General features: G+C 38.8%; 1 protein-coding gene across 1 annotated transcript in view; it reads left to right on the top strand.

Moving 5' to 3' along the window:
• Nucleotides 1-20,178, top strand: part of Abca5 (ATP binding cassette subfamily A member 5) — an 87,404-nt gene that overhangs the window by 35,516 nt on the left and 31,710 nt on the right. Inside the window, exons 12-19 of the mRNA XM_069993165.1 lie at nt 190-300; nt 1,950-2,125; nt 2,674-2,793; nt 4,750-4,888; nt 6,972-7,062; nt 7,248-7,387; nt 17,081-17,200; nt 19,339-19,540. Of these exons, the coding sequence (XP_069849266.1) occupies nt 190-300; nt 1,950-2,125; nt 2,674-2,793; nt 4,750-4,888; nt 6,972-7,062; nt 7,248-7,387; nt 17,081-17,200; nt 19,339-19,540 (1,099 nt within the window). The remainder of the gene's footprint in view (nt 1-189; nt 301-1,949; nt 2,126-2,673; nt 2,794-4,749; nt 4,889-6,971; nt 7,063-7,247; nt 7,388-17,080; nt 17,201-19,338; nt 19,541-20,178) is intronic.

The raw sequence follows: 20,178 nt of genomic DNA, 5'->3' as shown, positions 1-20,178 counted from the left end.
AAAATTTATTTTTTATTGTTAATCTCTATTCCGTTGTCTATAACAAAGAAGTGATTTAACCTCTAAAATACATTAACATCTTTCTTGAAATTTATTGTCTTACTTAAAAGTTGTTTCAGTATTATGAATTACCTTGTACAACTGAATAGAATAAAAATCACACTTGAGTCTTCTTTTTTCCTGAACTAGATTTGTCATTTGACATCTACGAAGGTCAGATCACTGCATTACTTGGCCATAGTGGAACAGGAAAGAGTACATTGATGAATATTCTTTGTGGACTATGCCCGCCTTCTGATGGTGAGACTTCTCTAACTTAAAAAAGAGTCTTACATTATTGTATTATTGTTATTAACCAAAATGTCATAATGTATGGCAAGTATTTTACCTTTAAATGTATTCTGAGTGACTTTGCTCATGAGTTGGGATCAATCTTTGGTTCTGCAAAGGTATTTACTTTTTTTTTTAACTGTACATATTTGGTTATTTCTCAGAGGAAATAAAAATGAGCCCACCATGTTTAGTAATGTAAAAATAATCTAATTTGGTTTTATTCTTTATTTTAAGGAGGGAATAAATCAGTAACTAATGGGAAATTAAATTGAGCATAGGTTATTTCAGATTGAGAAAATAAATTCAGATTTCTAAGTATACAATCCTAGTTCAAGAGGAAAGAATGCAAAATATCAGCACCATCTCCTAAAATAAGAGTTGAAGACCAGTACCTCAATGGTATAATTTTGATCAGTGAAAATTCACTAAGGATGCCTATGTTTCTATATTACCTGAATAGTGTGGAAAGAAAATGTTTTACCTTATGAAAGGATCAAGCTGTATTGAATCTGCATTTTAACGCTTTAAACGTGGATTAACTTTTTTTGGGGGGGGGGTCAGTCATGGGTCTGGAACTCTGGGCCTGGGCATTGTCCTTGTGCTCTTCAGCTCAAGACGAGCACTCTACCACTTACGCCACAGCTCCACTTCTGGTTTTCTGGTTGTTAATTGGAGATAAGAGTCTCAAGGACTTTTTTGCCAGGGCTGGCTCTGAACCATGATAATCAGATCTCAGCCTCCTAAATAGCTAGGATTATAGGCATGAGCCACTGGTGCCCAGCTTGGATTAACTTTTAAAGTTAGAATTTGTTCTTTCTCCCTACTTGTTGCCATTCTTTGATATTAATGATAACATCTTCCCTTAAGTGTATCTGATGTTAAAGTTCTTCACACATTATTTCATTAGTTTAACAATTCTTCAGTGGAATATATTAAATATAATAAAATAATATATAATAAAAATATGTAAACATAATGAATAACATTCAGTTTATATAAGGAAAAGGTGGATTTCAGAGATGATTTGTTCACACAGCTAACTAGGATAAAACTTGTAGTTCTATTATATCTATATTGTTGCATCATATCCAGAAGTAAAGGAAAATCATTACTGGAATGTAAGTGTACATAATGTATCGAATGTTGTTTATATTTAGTGTTAAGTCTGTAGCTCCTTAATCTCTCCACTATGTAATACAGTTTGCAGTGAAGGAAAATGAGACTGAAATCTTTTTTTTTTTTTTTTTGGTCCAGTCGTGGGGCCTGAACTCTGGGCCTGGGTGCTGTCCCTCAGCTCTTCAGCTCAAGGCTAGCGCTCTATCACTTGAGCCACAGCGCCACTTCCGGCTTTTTTCATTTTGCTTATGTGGTGCTGAGGAATCAAACCCAGGGCCTCAGGCATGCAAGGCAAGCGCTCTACCACTGAGCCACCTTCCTAGCCCCTGAGATTGAAATCTTAAGTGGAAGCATATCACAATAATATGGAAGTGAGGGCTATTCTGTCTTCCAAATTTGTATTCCTACTTTATCTATTGCAACCACATCATTAAGTTATTATGATGTATTAAATCATATGCATTTTAAAATTACTTTTACTTTAAATATTTTGCTTTTAGGGTTTGCATCTATATATGGATACAGAGTCTCAGAAATAGATGAGATGTTTGAAGCAAGAAAAATGATTGGCATTTGTCCACAATTAGATATACACTTTGATGTTTTGACAGTAGAAGAGAATTTATCAATCTTGGCTTCAATCAAAGGAATACCAGCTAACAATATAATACAAGAAGTATGTTACTAATATAGAAACTGTCACTATATGTTCTATAAGCTTTGGTAATAACTTGTACAATAAAATATGCTTGAAAATCTATATATAAAACCTGTTCTGAGCCATTAACAGAAAATTATTACAAAGACTTAGAATTCAGAATAAATATTTTAGCATGCATAAATACTCCTTGTTTCATCTGGAAGATACTTGCTTCTCCCCTCTTCCCTCTCCCTCTGCTCTGTTTCCCCTTCCTCACTTTCCTCTCACTCCCCCCACCCCCAATACACCTGTTTGCTTATTCTATCTGTTTCCTTCTCCACTTCTCAGAAAGACACAAAAATAAAACAGACTTGCTTTCAAGAATCTTGGTACTTGTCATCTTTCAGAATTGTATATGAATATCTTTAAACATTAAGTTCCATATGAAATTAAAGATTTTTAAAAGTTAATATTAAAAATAGTTAAAGCACTAAGTTATAATAAATAATAATTCAGAACTTAAAATATTTAGCTGAATATTGGTAATTGATGTGATATTAAAAATAATGCTTTTATTTTGACAGGTACAAAAGGTTTTATTAGATTTAGACATGCAGGCCATCAAAGATAACCAAGCCAAAAAATTAAGTGGTGGTCAAAAAAGAAAACTGTCTTTAGGAATTGCTGTTCTTGGGAATCCAAAGGTAAATAAAACAGTATTTTCATGGGTAAGATCATTTTTAATTGAATATAAAATCCAGTTGTGAAAAATACATAATACATGTTTTAAAGTTTAAATATACACAAGATAATCTGTATTATGGGTATATCCAAAATACTAATATTGTGATACTAGAAAATGGAGAGAATGGAATTCAGTTACAGTCTGCAGTGTTTCATTTCATTTCATATGACATATGACTGCAGTTCCAGTTAAATCTGACTGTGTACTGTGACATATGACTGAAGTTCCAGGCTGAGGCAAGTAGATTCTTAAGCCCACAAGTTCAAGACCAGTATGGACTTCACAGTGAGACTTCAAAAAAGAAAAAAAATATGAAGAAAAAATGGCAAAAACGACATATTTGAATGGTGGTTATAATCCTTGTCTATTATTTTCTATACTTTTTTATATATTTGTCATAGTTCAGTTTGTCACTGCCTTGCTGCTTTATTTTTGCATGTGTTTGCTTTGTTCTGTTTGCCAGCCCATAGAAACATACGCAGCTGATCTTCTTCATTGCAGAATGCTAGAATACCTAAATTATATGTCTGCAGTTAGGATCCTCATTGATGTTTTCTATCCTGCTGTAATACTTTCTACTGTAACTTGAGTTGACTGAATTCATCTTCCTTCTAGCTCCCATCATTATATTTCTTTTGGATGGTACACATTATAATCTCAGCTACCTGGGAAGCTAAAATTAGGAGGATTGCAGTTTGAGGGAATCCTGGGCAAAAAGTCAATAAGACTTGATCTCAACCAACAAGATGGGTATGGTGGGTATGGGTGTAATTCCAGCTACTTGGGAAGTATAGGTAGGAAGATCGTGGCCTGAGTTCAAATTCCAATACCACTTTTACAGAACTTAAAAATAGTATTGAAAGAAATTGTTATCCTAAGACTAATGCAGATTAGTTACACCTAAAACATGGGTAGGAAGATCGTGATCTGAGTTCAAACTCCAATACCACTTTTACAAAATTTAAAAATAGCCGGGCGCTGGCGGCTCACGCCTGTAATCCTAGCTACTCAGGAGGCTGAGATCTGAGGATCGCAGTTCAAAGCCAGCCCGGGCAGGAGAGACCATGAGACTCCTATCTCCAATAAACCACCAGAAAACTGAAAGTGGCGCTGTAGCTCAAGTGGTAGAGCGCTCACCTTGAGCTGAAGAGCTGAGGGACAGCGCCCAGGTCCAGAGTTCAAGCCCCACGACCAACAACAAAAAAAAAATTTAAAAATAGTATTGGAAGAAATTGTTACCTAATAGTAATGTAGATCATTTTGTAAAAAGCAATTGTTAGGGGGCTGGGAAGGTGGCTCAGTGGTAGAGCGCTTGCCTTGCAAGCCTGAGGCCCTGGGTTCGATTCCTCAGCACCATATAAGCAAAAAGAAAAAAGCCGGAAGTGGTGCTGTGGCTCAAGTGGTAGAGCACTAGCCTTGAGCTGAAGAGCTGAGGGACAGTACCCAGGCCCAGAGTTCAGGCCCCATAACCGGACCAAAAAAAAAAAAAAAAAAAAAGCAATTGTTAGGTTTTTAAGTTTAACTAAGAACAACAATATATTTAATATTTTGCTTTTCAATTTATTGATCTTCCATATTTCACATGTGTAATCCTAGCTACTCAGGAAGCTGAAGTCTGACGATTGTGATTTGAAGCCCACTTGGGCAGAAAAGTTTGAGACTCTTACTCCAATTAACCACCAAAACACCAGAAGTGGATCTGTGGCTCTAGTAGTTGAGCAATAGTCTTGAGCAAAACAAAAAACAAAAACACAAAACTCAGGGACAGCACCTATGCCTTGAGTTCAATCCCCACAATTGACCAAAAAGAAAAATAAAGAATAATTAAAAAGAAAAAAGAAAATTATAATTTTAAATGGAGAAGCTTTTCAGAGTCCACATAAAATTTAAGTAATACATTAATCTTTTCCCACAGATATTGCTGCTAGATGAGCCAACAGCTGGAATGGACCCCTGTTCTCGCCATATTGTTTGGAATCTTTTAAAGTACAGAAAAGCCAGCCGAGTGACTGTGCTCAGTACTCACTTCATGGATGAAGCTGACATTCTTGCTGGTGAGAATGCTTCATTTTAAAGATAAGGCCATGGACCCAGGAGGGACATAGGTTTTTTTTTTTTAAACAGCTAAATCCTAAGGTGTGATTAGAAAAACTATTATCTAATAGTTTTTATTGTTGTTGTTTTGTTTTTTCCTTCACAGATATTGAAGATTTTTTTTTTTGCCATTTCTAGGGCTTGCACTCAGGGCCTGGGCACTCTCCCTGAGTTTCTTTTGCTCAAGGCTAGCACTCTACCAGTTGAGCCACAGCACCACTTCTGGCTTTTTCTGTGTATGTGGTACTGATGAATGGGATCCAGGGCTTCATGCATGCAAGGCAAGCACTCTCCTACTAAGCCACATTCCCAGCCCTGGTATTAAAGTTTGAATTCAAAGTTTTATACTTAGTTAAGTTTCTTGGCTGGTGCTGTACCACTTGGAGCCATACCTCTAGACTAGAAACTAGGGTTGCAAGTATGAGCTACTAGCGCCTGTCTGTGCAGAATGCTTTGGAAACATTGAAACTTCTATATTTTTGTGTTGGATGTTTCCCAGACCACCCCGAGGTTCAGTGGTTTCCTAGAAGAACTCACAGCATTGTTCATGAATCTGATTCAGCAAAAGGATAGAAAGCAAAATTAGCAAGGCATAAGTTGTATTGGGCAAAGTCTGGAGGAAAGCAGGAGTAGTCTACCTAGAACCCACTCCCAATGATGTCACTCAGGATGTCATGCTATTAATTAAATTTTTTAAATTTAATTTTTAAATTGTTTTTATAGAGCTGATGTACAAAGGGATTATAGTTTTATAAGTCAGATAAAGAGTACATTTCTTTCTTGATAGTGTTACCCCTTCCCTTGCTCTCTCCCATTTTTCCTTCTCATCTTTACCCACATTTTATATACTTCATTTTCAACATAGTATCTATGAGTACCACTGCTGCATTTGTTCACTCTTGTTATTATAAAGGTGAAGTGCAGAGGGCTTACAATTATATACATGTCAGGTGAAGAGTTTATTTCTTTTTGGATAGCATCTCCCCTATGTGAAACACTGTCTTCTAGGGAAGCTCCTTGGAGATTCAGTGTCCTGGATTCTTACAGGGTGCTGATCACATGGGTCTTCTCTGACTAGCTTGAGCCAAAATTTCAGCCTTTTGGAAGAAAAGCAGGTGTTCAATATGACCCACATTGTTTGTACAGTTTAGGAGTTTTTTGTACAGTTTGTTTTGAGAATAATGGGATCCCTCCTCACAAAGATGTTTCTAAATACAGGCCAAAGGCCATTCATGTAAATAAGCCATTTTAAAGGTAGCATTTTAAGGCTTGCTGTGTTAGTGGGGCTTTTGCACAATTTTGTACACAAAGAATTCAGATTTATGTTAACACATGATATTTAATACCTGTGATAAATTCAGGAATTTGAAATTCTGGAGATTCTTTTCAAGCTTTTAGTACAATAAACTGGATAAATCATTTATCTCATTAGTAGTCTCTTTGTTAAAAGACTACCAATGAACTAATATTTATTGTTTGGTCTGATTTTTTTTTTTTGGTACATTTGGTTGTAAAGGAAATCAGTGGAAGCCGCTGCATTAGCAATGGTTTTAAGACACATCTGAGCTATTTGGAGTAGTATTAAAGAAAACGGCCTGGGGGCTGGGAAGGTGGCTCAGTGGTAGAGTGCTTGCCTTGCATGCATGAGGCCCTGGGTTCAATTCCTCAGCACCACATAAGCAAAAAGAAAAAAGCTGGAAGTGGCACTGTGGCTCAAGAGGTAGAGCGCTAGCCTTGAGCTGAAGAGCTGAGGGACAGCGCCCAGGCCCAGAGTTCAGGCCCCACGACTGGATCCAAAAAAAAAGAAAACTGCCTGAAGAGTAAACTTGCCTGGGCACAGTTACTGGCTTGTTTCACAGTAATTGTGTGAAACTGTAATCAGTCTATATTCTTATTGCTTCAGTCTTCTCAGGTGAAGATCATCTAGTACAGAGGGTTGTTGTGATTAGGAAGATAACACATGGGATTATTGTGATAATCCATAACATAAATGCCCAATATTAATGCTGGTACTAAGACATTGGAATTTAAATCTATTTACAGATAGGAAAGCTGTCATATCACAAGGCATGTTGAAATGTGTTGGCTCTTCAATTTTCCTCAAAAGTAAATGGGGGATCGGCTATCGCCTCAGGTATCATTCATTCCTTATTGACTTGATTCTTCATATTTACCCTTGATCTGCTTTTAATATCTTTAGGATTTGTCATACTGTGTATCATGACCATTTTTATGATGCTAAATTTAATTTAAAACAAACAGTTTACTTTTGGTTGTTTGTTGAATTACCATTAAAGTATGATTTTTGGTTTTCCCTAGCATGTACATAGACAGATACTGTGCCACTGAATCTCTTTCTTCATTGGTCAGACAACACATACCTGGAGCTACTTTATTACAGCAGAATGACCAACAGCTTGTGTATAGCTTGCCTTTCAAAGACATGGACAAATTTTCAGGTATTATTTTCAACTTTTTGGTTAAATAAGAATTTTTCATTGCAAATAGGTTTTAATTTTTCTTTTTTATATTTGTATATGTAATATTTCAAAGTTCTCAGGAGGTTAGGGTTAATGTTCTATTTCTGCTACTTTATTTTGTTTTTGAAAACCTGTAGGTAACTCAGTTACTATACGTTTATTTTTTAAAAACAGTATCCATGAGACTAATAATCTTAAAATTTTGACTTAATACTTAAAATCACCTTTGCTTTGTTGTATAGAAAGAAGAAATTGTACCAAGTTTATAACAATAAGGCATGTAGGGGGAGGGGGGAGGCGGGGAAGGGAGGTGAAGGGTAAACAAAGGAGGAGGCTGCAATGCTTGGTAAGAAATGTGTGCATTATCCTGCCCATGTAATTGTAGCCCCTCTGTACAGTATGTTCTCAAATAAAATAAAATAAAATTAAAAAAAAACCAAAAATCATACTTTAATGGTAATTCAACAAACAATCAAAAGTAAACTGTTTGTTTTAAATGATGAGGAACTTACATTCAGTCTCTGTGTTTAAAGAGTCATCTAATAGGCTAAGGGTATTATTAGTACAGATATGTTATAAAGAATTCTGATAGCTTTTATCTTATAAGTAGAAACTGATATTTTCTATAGCAATTTAACTGTTTTTTTTTGTTGTTGTTGTTCAGTTGTTGGGCTTGAACTCTGGGCCTAGGCACTGTCCCTGAGCTCTTCAGCTCAAGGCAAGCACTCTACCACTTGAGCCACAACACCTCTTCCCTGATTTTTTTTTTTTTAATTTTTTTTATTGTAGAGATACTATACAGAGGGTTACAGTTACATGAGTGAGGTAATGAGTACACTTCCACTTCCTCTTGAACATTGTTACCCCCTCCATTGTTTTCCCCCTACCATCCCCTCCCTCCCTCCCTTCCCCAAGGTTCTTTTTTTTTTTTTTTTTTTTGATCGTGATTAAGTGATTACTTAATTTCCGGAAATTCACAGTATTGTGGAATAATGATGCTCATTTAAAGTCACAAGTTCATTCTAACTTTCCTGGAGCAAATTGTCTATCACAGTCTGTAATATATAACGGTGCTCATATGTTATATACCATATATGTGATCAGCAGCATGGGGATATTTAGTAGTGGTTCAACCAGATGAGTGGGAGTTCTTTGTTTCTTAAGTCCTGTTAGTTTTGTCATATCACCTAACATTTTGGATTCATCATCCACTTATCAGGGAGACCATGTACTGTTTGTCTCTTCGTTCTTGGCTTACCTCGCTCAACATGATTCCTTCTAGCTCCATCCATTTCCCTGCAAATGCCATTATTTTGTCATTTCTAATGGCTGCATAATATTCCATTGTGTATAGATACCACAATTTTTGGATCCATTCATCTGTGGTGGGGCATCTAGGTTGTTTCCATATCCTAGCTATTGCAAACAGTGCTGCAATAAACATGGAGGTGCACGTGTCCTTGTATATTGGTTCCTGTTGTTCAGGGTAGATGCCTAGAAGTGGTATGACTGGGTCGTAAGGGAGGTCAATCTTTAGCTTTCTAAGGACCCTCCAGACTGCTTTCCAAAGTGGTTGTATGAGTGTACATTCCCACCAGCAGTGTAATAGCGTTCCTCGTTCTCCACATCCCCTCCAGCATTTGTCGTTGGCTGATTTGTGGATGTGGGACATTCTGACTGGGGTAAGGTGGTATCTCAGGGTTGTCTTTATTTGCATTTCCTTCACCACCAGGGATGATGAACATTTCCTCATGTGTTTCTTTGCCATTTTTATTTCTTCATTTGAGAAGTCCCTCTTTAGTTCCCTTGCCCATGTAGTAATTGGTGTGTTGGGTTTGGGAGGGATTAGTTTCTTGAGTTCCCTGTATATACAGGATATTAACCCCTTGTCTGATATATTGCTGGTAAATATTTTTTCCCAATTAGTTGGTTGTCTTTCTAGCTTGGTTGCGATAGCTTTATCTGTGCAGAAGCTTTTTATTTTAAGATAGTCCCATTTGTCGAGTCTCTCTCCAATTTGTTGTGACCCTGGGACTCTGTTCAGGAAGTTCCTTCCTGTGCCTATTAGTTCAAGTGTCTCTCCTACTCTGTCCTGCAGTAGTTTCAGAGATTCAGGTTTAATGTTAAGGTCTTTAATCCATTTTGAGTTGATGTTGGTGCATGGTGATAGGCTGGGGTCCACTTTTAGTTTTCTGCATGTGGCTGCCCAGTTTTCCCAGCACCAGCGGTTGAAGAGGCTGTGTTTCTTCCATTGTATGTCTTTGGCTCCTTTGTCAAATATCAGCTGGCTGTAGGCCTGTGGATTTATTTCTGGATCTTCTATTCTGTTCCATTGGTCTTCGGGTCTGTTTTTGTGCCAGTACCATGCTGTCTTTGTTATTATAGCTCTGTAGTAGAGTTTGAAGTTCGGCATGGATAGCCCTCCCATATTGTCTTTATCCCCTAGAATTGTTTTGGCTATTCTAGGTCTTTTGTTGTTCCATATGAATTTTTGGACTGTTTTCTGTATTTCAGTGATGTACGTCATTGGGATTTTAATAGGAATTGCGTTGAATTTGTATATTAGTTTTGGAAGTATTACCATCTTTACTATATTAAGTCGGCCTATCCAGGAGCATGGGAGGTCTTTCCATTTCCTAGTGTCTTCTGCAATTTCTTTCTTTAACTTTTTATAGTTCTCATTAAATAGTTCTTTTACATCTTTGGTTAGGTTAATTCCTAAATATTTTATTTTTCGGGAGGTTATTGTGAATGGGGTTGCTCCCTTTATTTCCCTCTCTTCCTGTACATTATCAGTGTATAGGAAGGCAACTGATTTTTGTGGGTTTATTTTGTATCCTGCTATTTTGCCAAAGTGATTTATGATTTCTAAGAGTTTGGGGATGGAGTTTTTGGGATCGTGGAGGTATAGTATCATGTCGTCTGCAAAAAGGGATAGTTTAACTTCTTCTTTTCCTATGAGGATCCCTTTAATGTCTTTTTCTTGCCTTATTGCCCTGGCTAAGGGTTCTAGGACTATATTGAAGAGGAGTGGAGACAGTGGGCATCCTTGCCTTGTTCCTGATTTTAGGAGAATTGGTTGTAGCTTTTCCCCATTAAGTATAATATTGGCTATTGGTCTGTCATAAATGGCTTTTATTGTTTTTAGAAATGTTCCTTCTATTCCTATTTTCTCCAGAGCTTTTAGCATGAATGAATGTTGAATTTTGTCAAAGGCCTTTTCTGCATCTGTAGCGATAATCATGTGATTCTTGACCTTGGCTCTGTTGATATGTTGGATTACATTTATTGACTTACGTATGTTAAACCATCCCTGTGTCTCTGGGATGAAGCCTACCTGGTCATAGTGAATTATTTTTTTTATGTGTTTCTGGATTCTGTTAGCTAGAATCTTGTTAAGGATCTTTGCATCTGTGTTCATCAAGGAGATTGGCCTGTAATTCTCCTTTTTGGTTGGGTCTTTGCCTGGTTTGGGGATGAGTGTGATATTGGCTTCGTAGAATGAGTTTGGGATAGCTCCTTCCTTCTCTGTTTCTCTGAAGAGCTTGAGGAGTATGGGTATTAGTTCTTGTTTAAAGGTCTTATAGAATTCTGCTGTGAATCCATCTGGTCCTGGGCTTTTTTTTGTTGGAAGACTTTTGATAGCTTCCTGTATCTCATTATAGGATATTGGCTTATTTAATTGGTTAACTTCTTCTTTGCTCAGTTTGGGCAACTTGTATTTCTCTAAAAATGCATCCATTTCTGCCCGATTTTCTTCCTTTAGAGAGTATAGCTTTTGAAAGTAGTCTGTTAGAATTGTTTGGATATCTTGGGTACGTGTGGTGATGTTTCCCGTGGCATCCCTAATCCTATTAATATGGGTTTCCTCTCTTCTTTTTTTAATTAATCTAGCCAATGGGCCATCAATTTTGTTTATTTTTTCAAAGAACCAGCTTTTTGTTTGGTTTATTTTGGTTATGGTTTTCTGATTTTCTAATTGGTTAATCTCTGCTTTTAATTTGGTTATCTGGCTTCTTCTAGTAGCTTTAGGTTCCATTTTTTCCTGTTTTTCTAGCTGTTTTAATTGCAACATGAGATTATTTACTTGGTCTGTCTCCATTCTCTTGATGTGGGCACTGAGGGCAATAAATTTGCCCCTCAGGACTGCTTTTGCTGTGTCCCACAAGTTTCTTTGTGAGGTGTTTTCATTTTCATTGAGTTGTAGGAAATGCTTTATTTCTTCTCTGATCTCTTCTGTTATCCAGGCATTGTTAAGGAGTGTGCTGTTCAATTTCCATGTATTGGAGAAATTTCTGCGGTATGCTTTGTTATTGAGAGCTAGCTTGATTCCACTGTGGTCAGATAGGATACAGGGGATTATGTCGATCCCTTTGTATTTGCTTAAGTTCCTTGCATGAACTATGATATGGTCTATTTTGGAGAAAGTTCCATGAGCTGCTGAGAAGAATGTGTACTGTGTTGTTTTAGGGTGAAATACTCGGTAGATGTCAGTTAATTCCGCTTGCAGTATGGCCTCTCTTAATTCGGTAGCTTCTTTGCCAATCCTCTGGTTGGTAGACCTGTCCTTTGGTGAGAGTGGTGTGTTAAAGTCTCCTAGTATTATCGTATTGGGATCTATTTTATTCTGTAAGTTTGAGAGCATTTGTTTGACATATCTGGGTGCACCAATATTTGGGGCATATAAGTTGATGATGGTTATATCCTCCTCTTGGATTGTTCCCTTTATTAATATGTAGTGTCCGTCCTTGTCTTTCTGTACTGATTTTAATGAAAAGTTTATTTTGTCAGATATCAGGATAGCTACACCTGCTTTCTTACTGGGGGCGTTTGATTGGTAGATCCTTTTCCACCCCTTCACTCTGAGTTTGTTTGTATGTTTGGCTGAGAGGTGGGTCTCCTGAAGGCAACAGATGGATGGGTCTTGTTTTCTTATCCAGTCCTCAGTTCGTTTTCTTTTAATTGGCGAATTCAGCCCATTTATATTAAGAGAAAGTATAGAGAGATGCATTGTTGTCCCTGCCATTCCGTTTTCCTAAGTTTTTCTTTTTTCCTTTCCTCCTGTGCTTGCTCAGTTAGACTTTGAGTAACGCCTGTTTGGGGCAGGCCCCAGTTCCTGGCTGCTTTCTTCAGGTTGTGTCCCCCCTCTTAGAATTCTTTGTAATGCTGGCTTAATGTTTATGTATTCATTTAGTTTTTCTTTGCTATTAAAAGTTTTCAGTTCTCCATCAAATGTGAATGCTAGCTTTGCCGGGTAGATCAGTCTGGGTTGGCAGTTATTGGCTCTCAGGGCTCGTATGGTGCTTTCCCAGGCTTTTCTTGCATTCATTGTTTGTGTGGAGAGATCTGCAGTAATTCTTATTTTTTTCCCATTGTAGTATAGCTCCTTCTTCATTTTTGCTGCATGCAGGATTGTTTCCTTATTATTCAGATCTATCATTTTTACTATAATGTGTCTAGAAGTGTTTTTCCTGGGGTCTTGCTTGTTGGGTGTTCGATAAGCTTTTGTGATGTAGTTAAGATGGTCGTTTTTGAGGTGGGGAAAATTTTCATTGATTATCTTATTAAATAGGTGTTGCATTCCCTTGCTCTGGAATTCCTCACCTTCGTCCACTCCAATTATGCGAAGGTTAAATTTTTTAGCATTATCTGCTTGCTCTTGAATATCCCTTTGGTTTAATTTGAGTAATTTTTCCATATCTGTCACTTTTTGGTCCAGTTGGTGTATTCTGTCTTCTGTATCTGACACTCGACCTTCCATTTCATTCACTCTGTTGACAGTGGCTTCTATTGTGGTTTGCATGGAGGAAATGGATCCCTTTATGGATTCAATGTTGGTTCTCAGAGTACTGATCTCACCTCTCAATGAGGTATGCATTACCTCTAATTTGGCGTTTATCTCACTTCTTACTGAGGTTTGTGCAGCTTCTATTTTTGCATGCATCTCTTGTTTGATACCCTGTATCTCTTTGGATAGTTCATCCTTGTGCTCTTTCAATTTCTGATAAATTTCTCGCTTTATTTCTTGAGTCATTGCCTCCAGCAACCCTTGGAAGTAGCCTTTGTCTTCCATTCCTGCTTTGCTCCCACTGGGGCTCTCCCCTGTGTGGCTGCTGGCTTTTGAGGTGAGCTTGCTGTCCTGGGTGGTAGTAAACCTTGTGATTTTTCTCTGTGATTTTCGCATGGAGGTTCAGGAGACTGCTCTTCAATTTTGTTTTGGTGTGTCTGTCTTTGCTTGGTTGCTGATTCTGTATTGGTAGAGAGAGTCTGTGCCTGATCTGGGTTCTGTTGGGAGCCTATTTCCAGCTGCTATTCTGACTTACTTAGGATTCTCAGCTCTCTGCTGTAGATTGCTGGCAGTTCCCGCCTTTGGAAGGGTTGAGCAGCCTAGACTGCTTGTGTTTGCTCCTACGGGTGCTCTTGTGAAGAACAGATGCTCTGGATGCACTCTCCCAAATACTGGAGTCTGCTATGGGCTCCTGATGTGTTTTTGTTTATTTGTTTTGGGCTGGTTGTGGGCTTGAACTCTAGGTTTGGGTGCTGTCCCTCAGCTTTTCAGCTCAAGGCTGGCACCCTACCGTTTGAGCCACAGCACCACTTCTGACCCTTTTTGCTTTTGTGATGCTGAGGAATCAGATGCAGGGCCTCATACATCCAAGACTATCACTCTATTGCTGAGCCGCCTTAACAGTCTGAGCTCCTGCTTACTATCAGGTGCTGGCAGCCTGTGTTGCCCAATTCCCGGTCTAGGGTATATGGGTGGAGTTTTGGTGGGGTTTGGGCTTCTCTTGTCCTGGGCCTCCAGGTCTTTTGTTGTCACAGGCGTGCTTCCCGGGGGAGTGTTGTTTCCTGGTTTTCTCCCCTCTGTTGAGGCGTATGCTCAGCTTTTTACTTCAATTGGGAGGAGTTGGTTGTGTTGTTCAGGCGCCGGATCCCCGGGCCTGGTTCCGGCCCCAGCCTGGAGCGCGCTTGTTAGGCCTGTGCTGATGTGTATACCCCCTAGGTTATACAGCCTGGCGGACACAGTTCAAATTTCTTCTACTGTTGGTAGTCTTGACCCAGGGGCGCTGTTCCTGGCTTGGGCATTTAAGCTCCCTTCCAGGGGTGCTCTTGCTCTAGCCTGGCCAGCTGAGCGTGCTCCATGGGCTGGTGGAGCTCTCAAACAGTTCCCAGTTTTAGTGGGTCCTGTGGTCCGGGTGCTGGGGTAGGGAGTCTAGGTCAGGGTCTGGGGATTCCCTCCAGCTCTGGTCTCCCTTGAGGGATACACTTCCCCTGTGGGGTACTCACCCTGGAGCTGGTTGTTTCTGTGTGGTGTAGGTCGTCAGTTGTTGTTGCAATCCGGGCTGGGTTGGGCGGTGGTGGCTCTGTGTGATTCTTTTCTGTCTCTGCCTCTGTCGAAGCTGTTGGGTCAAGAGTGTCCACGCTCAGGCAGCTTCTTCTCGGTACCTCTGGGGCCCAAGTGACCCCGCCGGGTTGTTGCGATCGTGATCGGGCGGGCGGGTGGTCTGCAGACAGGACCCTTTGTCGCGCTGAGCGGCTTTGGCGGGATGGAACCTCTCTGCTCGGGTGGAGAGTGCTGGATCGTTGCGATCGCGATCAGGCGGGCTGGGTGGTCTGCCGCAGGTCCTTCTGTCACTCTGCTGATGCCGAGCGGCTTTGGCGGGATGGAGCCTTTCTGCTCGGGTGGAGAGTGAGGGGTGGGGGTGGGATCCTCGTGGAGACTCCCGGCTGGTAGGTTTCTCTGTTCCTGGCGATCTGCTGTTCTGCAAACCAGTACCAGATGTTCTGAAAGTGGCCCCCTGTGTCTCTGCTGTTTCTCTGGGGCTCCCACAGCCCCCGCCGGGCCGGCTGGCCGGCGGCTTGGCGCACTGCCGCGCGGCCAGTAAAGGTTGGGGGAGGGGTCTTCGCTTTTCTCTGTTTTGAAATTCTTTTCCTCTTTCTTTTTTGTTATTCTCCGCCTCTGGTTTTTCTCTGAGTGTTCGTCTTTTTGTTGTTGTCGGTCTCTTGGGGAGATTAAGCGTTGGAACTCGAACTCTCTTTTTGGTTGGAGAGAGCTGTGGCGTTTCCCTACTGCCCCGTCGCCATCTTGGTCCCCCCTCCCTGATTTTTTTTTTTAAGAAATTACTGATAAACCATATTGATATACATGTATTAGTTTTATGCAGCTTGCTTATTGTTCTGTCCTCTTATACCCTTCCTTCTCTTACTGTTGCAAAACTTATGTGTAGTGTTTATTTTGTGCTAGATTTTGTCTTGTGCTTTTCATGATTTTTTATTTAATTTACTCTTCACAATATTTAAAAATGTACATCAGATAAATACTATTACTGCTTTTATTTCTAAACAAGGAAATGGAGTATAGATAGATTTAAAGAACTCACCAGAACTAATAAGTGGGAAATGAAGAAGTCATGTTCTTTACCTTGGTATCTCCTTCCTTGATGTTTGTTTTGTTTTTTTTAGGTTGGTTGTGGGGCCTGAATTCTGGGCCTGGGCACTGTCTCTCAGCTCTTCAGCTCAAGGTTAGCACTCTACCACTTGAGACACAGTGCTACTTCCAGCTTCTTCTGCCTATGTGGTGCTGAGGAATCGAACCCAGGGCCTCATGCATGCAAGGCAAGCATTCTGCCACTGAGCCACCTTCCCAGCCCTTGTTATCTCCTTTCTTGATTTGACAAATTGTCACAACGTTTCACTGTATTTCAAAGGTGTTTAAGATCTCTAGGGCAATTACCTTAAGGCTTCTTGAAGGAATTCATGAGGTTAAGACTTCTGTCTGGCTGGGAAGTTGGCTCAGTGGTAGCATGCTTGCCACGTATGCATGAGGCCCTGGGTTCATTCTATTCCTCAGTACCATTTAAAGAGAAAAAGCCAGAAGTGGTGCTGTGGCTCAAGTGGTAGAGTGCTAGCCTTGAGCAAAAGAAGCTCAGGGACATTGGGCAGGTCCTGAGTTCAAGTCCCAGGACTGGCAAAAAAAAAATCTTCCTAGCTGGGTGCTGGTGGTTCATGTCTATAATCCTAACTACTCTGGAGGCTAAGACCTGAGTATTGTGGTTCAAAGCCAGTCCAGGCAAGGAAGTCCTTGAGACTCCACCAAAGAAAGCCAGAAACAGAGCTGTAGCTCAAATGGCAGAACACTAGTCTTGAGTAAAAGAGCTCAGGGACAGCACCAGGCTCTGAGTTCAAGCTCAAGCCCCAAGACCAGTGCAGGAGCATGCGCGCGTGCGCGCGCGCGCACACACACACACACACACACACACACACACACACACGCACACACATGCGCGCGCGTATCATCATTAAATTTTGTTGTCCTGGAAAACAGTGTTTCTTACAAATAAAATGTTAACGTAATAGGTTTATTTTTGTTATTTTAAAAAGAATAATTTGATTTTTTTATGTTTTCTAATATAATTCTGTTCCAGTAACACCCTCAATTTTAATTTCAAGCACAGTGAAATATCTCTTAGTTTTAATTGATAATGTGATAAATAAGTGATGAATATATCCACATAGACAAAATTTCCTTTGGGTCTTTAGCAATTTATAAGAATGTTAAATGTCTTGAGACAGATGTTTGAGAACCACTGTACTTAGATCCTGCTTTTAAATATTTTAGACTAATTTATCATAGTTCGCTTAATTATATACTGTTCTTTTTTGGCCTACTAGGTTTATTTTCTGCTCTAGACATTCATTCAAATTTGGGTGTTATTTCTTACGGTGTTTCCATGACGACTTTAGAAGATGTATTCTTAAAACTGGAAGTTGAAGCAGAGATTGACCAAGCAGGTAAAGTGAGAAATAACAAAACATTTTAAGCAATGAATAGACAGGTGGTTAACAAGTCCTGTAATTTTATAATCATGTGAACTTTAAATGATTCCACGGAATGAAGGGCAGAAGTAAACAGGTAAGTAAGTAAATGAGGTGTTTACTCTTGAGGTAGTGAAGGAAATAATAAATGTTCTTGGAATGAAGGAAGTGACTATAGATTGTGTTATCAGAAAAATTTTTTGGGAAGAAATTTGCTGTAAGAAAAGTTCAGACATGCCAAGATTTTAGGACTAAACTTTCCAGGAAAAAACTGCTACTACAGATAATGCTAATTGAGAAAATAGTTTGATATCTTTAAGGGACAAAAAAAAAAAAAAAAGGCCTCTGATGCTGGTGTCATGAGAGGTAACACAGTCCAGTCAAACGGTGTGTAAAACAAGTAGGTGTTGCTCAGTGTCAGGGCTCAGTGGTAGAGTACTTCCAGTCTAGAGTACCAGCTTAGCAGAGGGTCTGTAAAATGCTCGATCTGTTTGTCTTTGAATATCTGGAAGAGTTTGATTTGTTCTCATGCTGTCACATTAAGCTGTCAGAAAGTTTTAAAGGAAAAGAGTAACATAATTTTTTTCCTTTCCAGTTTCAGTAATGTTGAGAGTATTTTTAAAGAAAAGCAGATGCAGAAAGTACAGTATTAATTTTAGTCTTAAACTGGGATGGTAATGAAATCTGGGGATTTAATAAAATCTAATAAGCTAATAAGCTGTAGTGATGCTGATTAGCTGACAATTTTTTGGGGTTCAGGAAAGAAAGAAATCAGGAATTAGTCCTAAGCTTTTTGTTTGAGACCTGAGAATGGGGTTACCATGTCCAGAGAATAGGAGAATAGGTTTGTGACCATGAGGAAGCAGACAGGAATTTTGGTTGTATTGTTTGAGATGTATCTGGAACTAAGTGAAGATGTTGGGGTTCAAGTTACATAGTCATGTGCTGTAGAACTGGTAAAGTCATTTAAGGAGAGAATATGAATAAGAGTCAAGGGGCAGACCTTGGTGGTGAGTTGTGGAAAAGGAATCCAAACAGGCTGAGAAGGAATAATGATTATTTTCTCTTTATTCATGAAAGAAAGAATGGAGGTACAAAAGGGAATGAATGTTTTAGAAGAGGATGTGGAAAGTTCTTTGTTGGTGAAAAATGAAGGCAGAACATCAAGCTTTTGAAACATTGTAAGACATGAATTTGGAAGTGTCAAAAATAGTGGTAAACTTGACAAATCCTGTAAAGCAGGAAAGGATGGTTAAGGAAAAAAGCAAGATCCCAAGTGTTTGTTGAGAATTTGATATTTACTTGTAATCAGAGAGGAAAAGTTCACATAAAAACTAATATCTAGGGCTGGGAAGGTGGCTCAATGGTAGAATGCTTGCCTTGCATCCATGAGGCCCTGGTTCAATTCCTCAGCACCACATAAGCAGAGAAAGCCAGAAGTGGCACTGTAGCTCAAGTGGTAGAGTGCTAGCCTTGAGTTGAAGAGCTGAGGGATAGCGCGCAGGCCCAGAGTTCAGGCCCCATGACCGACAAAACAACAACAACAACAACAAAAACAAACCCCCCAAACCCATAATATATAGTTGTGGGAAAAACAAAATCTTTATTGTGAGTTTGCATCCAGTCTTTTTTTTTTTTTTTGATGGTGAAATCATACAGTTTTCTTTGCTTCTGGCTTCTTTCACTCAGCATTGTGTGTGATACTTAGACCCTATCGTTATGTGTAGCTAAACCATCATTTGTTCATTATGTGTAGCTAAACAGTCATTTTTTTCTTTCATATCATTGATTACAGGCATATTTTATAACTATTATTCACCTGTTGACAGATGATTCTTTCTAGTTAGTGAAAATTTTGAATAGAGCTCTACTATGATCATTATTGTACATGTGTTTTGGTGAGCCCTATATCTCTGTTGAGATAGGTTTCCTGTATCACTAATTATGCATATGTTCAGCTTTAATAGATAGTACAAACTTATATATGCATTCTGTTTGTTCAACATCACTGCCACATGTGTATTTCTTTAAAATTGACATATTTTAAAAGGGTGTTTGTTATCTTTGTTAAGGAATTTACCACAGTATCCTTCTTGTTTTGTTTTGGCAAATAGATTACAGTGTATTTACACAGCAGCCACCAGAGGAAGAAATGGATTCAAAATCTTTTGATGAAGTGGAACAGAGCTTACTTATTCTTTCTGAAACCAAAGCTTCTCTAGTGAATACCATGAGTCTTTGGAAACAGCAGGTGTCTACAATAGCAAAGTTTCATTTCCTTAACTTGAAACGTGAAAGTAAATCAGTGAGATCAGTGTAAGTATAATTATCATTCTTCTGCCTAAGAAATTGATCTCCTCCCTTTCATTCTCCCCTCTTTTATTCTTTGTGGGGATTGAACTCATTAATTTTTGTGTACATTAGTTAATTTTTAGAACAGCCTTTTGTAAGTAGCAGTAAAGGTTTTATCTCTATGTATCAAATGAAGATATTAAAATTTAAAAGAAGACTATATAACTAATTGATCTGGCATTAAAATAGATATTCTCTGAGTTTAACTTCTGTCATCACCCTATCTTCTTAGGGTTCTAATTGATTTATTGGAAATAATATTCCTACTTTCATTTACTATATACTTACAATAATAAACACAAAATGGTCGTAGGAAAAAAACAATCAAGAATGAGTATTGCTATATACTTGTATTAGATTGACTCTATTTGCTTTTTTTGACTCAAAAGTAGCATCAAAAGTAAATCAGTTATTTCTGTCAGTGTTACTGAAGAAAAATGTTTGTTCAGGTTATTTGAATACCATTCCGATAAACTACTCTCTGGAAAACAACACAGATTGGTATAGCAATTTGATACAGACTAGGTAGCTTAAACAACAGAGATTTCTTTTTTTTTTATTGTGAAAATACTGTACAGAGGGGTCACAATTACATGGGCAAG

This window comes from Dipodomys merriami, unplaced genomic scaffold, assembly GCF_024711535.1.
Source record: "Dipodomys merriami isolate MVZ:Mamm:240054 unplaced genomic scaffold, mDipMer1.0.p SCAF_42, whole genome shotgun sequence".
Lineage (NCBI taxonomy): Eukaryota > Metazoa > Chordata > Mammalia > Rodentia > Heteromyidae > Dipodomys > Dipodomys merriami.
The sequence above is the reverse complement of the archived record's forward strand: the minus strand, read 5'-3'. Positions and strand labels throughout refer to the sequence as shown.